The 5,198-nt window shown below is 60.1% G+C and overlaps 1 protein-coding gene across 1 annotated transcript; it reads right to left on the bottom strand.

The window, feature by feature from the left end:
* Positions 1-3,115: 3,115 nt before the first annotated feature.
* On the bottom strand, positions 3,116-4,786 carry LOC138364788 (proteoglycan 4-like). Its single transcript, XM_069324762.1, has one exon. The coding sequence runs from the start codon at positions 4,784-4,786 to the stop codon at positions 3,116-3,118; it is 1,671 nt and encodes a 556-aa protein (XP_069180863.1).
* Positions 4,787-5,198: the final 412 nt, after the last annotated feature.

Genomic DNA, 5,198 nt, shown 5'->3' with positions numbered 1-5,198 from the left:
AGACCGCGCGTGACCTTCACCCCACCGCCTCTCCGGGCACACTGACCACAGCCCGCCACGACCCCGGGTATACCCCGGGAAACACAAACCCAAACTCTCTATTTTCCGCTTGTTACAACCTGTAATAACGTTGTTACATCTTGGCTTAACGTCTTTATGACGTGTTAGAACGTTGTTACAACTGGCTATATTGGTTGTTATAACTGGTTAGCAGGTGTTAAACGCACCATAAGATAACGCACCATAAACAAAAGAGCGTGTATATATTACACGCTCTTTTGTTTATGGTGCGTGTGTACTCACCTAGTTGTGTGTGTGACGGGCTCGCCATAGACCGTGCTGCTGGCTACCTTGTCTTCCCGGTTGATGGATATAAAGCAACAGCCGCGTCTGGGACGTGACGTAAGTGTGACGTGACCATGACGTCACGGCGGGTAGAGGTGACGTGACCATGACGTCACGACGGGTAGAGGTGACGTGACCATGACGTCACGGCGGGTAGAGGTCTACCAAAAGGTACAATTATTATCTGCTGGCACGGTACAGGGAGTGTCTGCTGGCACGGTACAATTATTATCTGCTGGCACGGTACAGGGAGTGTCTGCTGGCACGGTACAATTATTATCTGCTGGCACGGTACAGGTAGTGTCTGCTGGCACGGTACAGGGAGTGTCTGCTGGCACGGTACAATTATTATCTGCTGGCACGGTACAGGTAGTGTCTGCTGGCACGGTACAGGTAGTGTCTGCTGGCACGGTACAGGTAGTGTCTGCTGGCACGGTACAGGTAGTGTCTGCTGGCACGGTACAGGTAGTGTCTGCTGGCACGGTACAGGTAGTGTCTGCTGGCACGGTACAGGTAGTGTCTGCTGGCACGGTACAGGTAGTGTCTGCTGGCACGGTACAGGTAGTGTCTGCTGGCACGGTACAGGTAGTGTCTGCTGGCACGGTACAGGTAGTGTCTGCTGGCACGGTACAGGTAGTGTCTGCTGGCACGGTACAGGTAGTGTCTGCTGGCACGGTACAGGTAGTGTCTGCTGGCACGGTACAGGTAGTGTCTGCTGGCACGGTACAGGTAGTGTCTGCTGGCACGGTACAGGTAGTGTCTGCTGGCACGGTACAGGTAGTATCTGCTGGCACGGTACAGGTAGTGTCTGCTGGCACGGTACAGGTAGTGTCTGCTGGCACGGTACAGGGAGTGTCTGCTGGCACGGTACAATTATTATCTGCTGGCACGGTACAGGTAGTGTCTGCTGGCACGGTACAGGTAGTGTCTGCTGGCACGGTACAGGGAGTGTCTGCTGGCACGGTACAGGGAGTGTCTGCTGGCACGGTACAGGGAGTGTCTGCTGGCACGGTACAGGTAATGTCTGCTGGCACGGTACAGGTAGTGTCTGCTGGCACGGTACAGGTAGTGTCTGCTGGCACGGTACAGGGAGTGTCTGCTGGCACGGTACAGGGAGTGTCTGCTGGCACGGTACAGGTAGTGTCTGCTGGCACGGTACAGGTAGTGTCTGCTGGCACGGTACAGGTAGTGTCTGCTGGCACGGTACAGGTAGTGTCTGCTGGCACGGTACAGGTAGTGTCTGCTGGCACGGTACAGGTAGTGTCTGCTGGCACGGTACAGGTAGTGTCTGCTGGCACGGTACAGGTAGTGTCTGCTGGCACGGTACAGGTAGTGTCTGCTGGCACGGTACAGGTAGTATCTGCTGGCACGGTACAGGTAGTGTCTGCTGGCACGGTACAGGTAGTGTCTGCTGGCACGGTACAGGGAGTGTCTGCTGGCACGGTACAATTATTATCTGCTGGCACGGTACAGGTAGTGTCTGCTGGCACGGTACAGGTAGTGTCTGCTGGCACGGTACAGGGAGTGTCTGCTGGCACGGTACAGGGAGTGTCTGCTGGCACGGTACAGGGAGTGTCTGCTGGCACGGTACAGGTAGTGTCTGCTGGCACGGTACAGGTAGTGTCTGCTGGCACGGTACAGGTAGTGTCTGCTGGCACGGTACAGGTAGTGTCTGCTGGCACGGTACAGGTAGTGTCTGCTGGCACGGTACAGGTAGTGTCTGCTGGCACGGTACAGGTAGTGTCTGCTGGCACGGTACAGGTAGTGTCTGCTGGCACGGTACAGGTAGTGTCTGCTGGCACGGTACAGGTAGTGTCTGCTGGCACGGTACAGGTAGTGTCTGCTGGCACGGTACAGGTAGTGTCTGCTGGCACGGTACAGGTAGTGTCTGCTGGCACGGTACAGGTAGTGTCTGCTGGCACGGTACAGGTAGTGTCTGCTGGCACGGTACAGGTAGTGTCTGCTGGCACGGTACAGGTAGTGTCTGCTGGCACGGTACAGGTAGTGTCTGCTGGCCCGGTACAGGTAGTGTCTGCTGGCACGGTACAGGTAGTGTCTGCTGGCACGGTACAGGTAGTGTCTGCTGGCACGGTACAGGTAGGGTCTGCTGGCACGGTACAGGTAGTGTCTGCTGGCACGGTACAGGTAGGGTCTGCTGGCACGGTACAGGTAGGGTCTGCTGGCACGGTACAGGTAGGGTCTGCTGGCACGGTACAGGTAGTGTCTGCTGGCACGGTACAGGTAGTGTCTGCTAGAATGGAACAGATAAGGTCTGCTGGAATGGTACAGAGAGGGTCTGTTTCCTTCAGGTGAAAGTCAGAGGTTGGCAGGAGAGACAGGAAGGGACAGAGAGAGAGACAGACAGAAAGAGACGTGACTCAGACGTCCATCAATGAGACATATCCAGAGGACAGTGAGAGAATGACCAACCGTCCGTCCCCAGGACCTAGACAGGCTGTGTACAGGAGACAGATCCAGAAAGTGGTCATGAGACGGTAGGTATGCCCTTGACGGGTGAGACAGTCTGCCACAAGTGAGAGAGGAGACAGGAGAGACCCAGAGGGGCGTGACAGGCAACATGGTGGAGGGAATTAACAAGGTGCAGCAACACACAGGAGACAGGTGGGGACAGGAGCGGGACGGGCCACCCGTCAAGAACCTGTCACAGGGGTCAGACGGGGCCAGACAGTCATAAATACACCACAGTCGTGACAGACAGACCAACACGTCCACCAGACGGGTGAGGACACAGAGAAAACTTGTTTACACTTTACCATTGACGCCTGTGTTCTCTTGGGTCATAAGTCCTGGACTCATATGACACACATGACACTCCTATGACACTCACATGGCACTCCCATGACACTCCAGTGACACTCCCATGACACCGTACACCAGCAGGTGTGGGCATGGTGGGCACCAGACCAGCAGGTGTGGGCATGGTGGGCACCAGACCAGCAGGTGTGGGCATGGTGGGCACCAGACCAGCAGGTGTGGGCAGGGTGGGCACCAGACCAGCAGGTGTGGGCAGGGCGGGCACCAGACCAACAGGTGTGGGCAGGGTGGGCACCAGACCAGCAGGTGTGGGCAGGGTGGGCACCAGACCAACAGGTGTGGGCAGGGTGGGCACCAGACCAGCAGGTGTGGGCAGGGTGGGCACCAGACCAACAGGTGTGGGCAGGGTGGGCACCAGACAAGCAGGTGTGGGCATGGTGGGCACCAGACCAACAGGTGTGGGCATGGTGGGCACCAGACCAGCAGGTGTGGGCATGGTGGGCACCAGACCAACAGGTGTGGGCAGGGTGGGCACCAGACCAGCAGGTGTGGGCATGGTGGGCACCAGACCAGCAGGTGTGGGCATGGTGGGCACCAGACCAACAGGTGTGGGCATGGTGGGCACCAGACCAGCAGGTGTGGGCATGGTGGGCACCAGACCAACAGGTGTGGGCAGGGTGGGCACCAGACCAGCAGGTGTGGGCAGGGTGGGCACCAGACCAGCAGGTGTTGGCATGGTGGGCACCAGACCAACAGGTGTGGGCATGGTGGGCACCAGACCAGCAGGTGTGGGCATGGTGGGCACCAGACCAACAGGTGTGGGCAGGGTGGGCACCAGACCAGCAGGTGTGGGCATGGTGGGCACCAGACCGGCAGGTGTGGGCATGGTGGGCACCAGACCAGCAGGTGTGGGCAGGGTGGGCACCAGACCAGCAGGTGTGGGCATGGTGGGCACCAGACCAGCAGGTGTGGGCAGGGTGGGCACCAGACCAACAGGTGTGGGCATAGTGGGCACCAGACCAGCAGGTGTGGGCATGGTGGGCACCAGACCAACAGGTGTGGGCAGGGTGGGCACCAGACCAGCAGGTGTGGGCATGGTGGGCACCAGACCAGCAGGTGTGGGCATGGTGGGCACCAGACCAGCAGGTGTGGGCAGGGTGGGCACCAGACCAGCAGGTGTGGGCAGGGCGGGCACCAGACCAACAGGTGTGGGCAGGGTGGGCACCAGACCAGCAGGTGTGGGCAGGGTGGGCACCAGACCAACAGGTGTGGGCAGGGTGGGCACCAGACCAGCAGGTGTGGGCAGGGTGGGCACCAGACCAACAGGTGTGGGCAGGGTGGGCACCAGACCAGCAGGTGTGGGCAGGGTGGGCACTAGACCAGCAGGTGTGGGCAGAGTGGGCACCAGACCAGCAGGTGTGGGCAGGGTGGGCACCAGACCAGCAGGTGTGGGCATGGTGGGCACCAGACCAGCAGGTGTGGGCAGGGTGGGCACCAGACCAGCAGGTGTGGGCATGGTGGGCACCAGACCAGCAGGTGTGGGCAGGGTGGGCACCAGACCAGCAGGTGTGGGCATGGTGGGCACCAGACCAGCAGGTGTGGGCATGGTGGGCACCAGACCAGCAGGTGTGGGCATGGTGGGCACCAGACCAGCAGGTGTGGGCATGGTGGGCACCAGACCAGCAGGGTGGGCACCAGACCAACAGGTGTGGGCACCAGACCAACAGGTGTGGGCAGGGTGGGCACCAGACCAACAGGTGTGGGCATGGTGGGCACCAGACCAGCAGGTGTGGGCATGGTGGGCACCAGACCAGCAGGGTGGGCACCAGACCAGCAGGTGTGGGCAGGGTGGGCACCAGACCAACAGGTGTGGGCAGGGTGGGCACCAGACCAGCAGGTGTGGGCAGGGTGGGCACCAGACCAGCAGGTGTGGGCAGGGTGGGCACCAGACCAACAGGTGTGGGCAGGGTAGGCACCAGACCAACAGGTGTGGGCAGGGTGGGCACCAGACCAACAGGTGTTGGCACCAGACCAGCAGGTGTGGGCAGGGCGGGCACCAGACCAACAGGTGTGGGCAC

The sequence above is a fragment of the Procambarus clarkii genome, chromosome 14 (assembly GCF_040958095.1).
Source record: "Procambarus clarkii isolate CNS0578487 chromosome 14, FALCON_Pclarkii_2.0, whole genome shotgun sequence".
NCBI lineage: Eukaryota > Metazoa > Arthropoda > Malacostraca > Decapoda > Cambaridae > Procambarus > Procambarus clarkii.
Note: the sequence above shows the minus strand (reverse complement) of the source record. Positions and strands in the feature narration are given on the sequence as shown.

Excerpts from the sequence above, each read along its gene's own strand:
- LOC138364788 (XM_069324762.1), bottom strand. The coding sequence starts at position 4,786 with ATGCCCACACCTGCTGGTCTGGTGCCCACCATGCCCACACCTGCTGGT.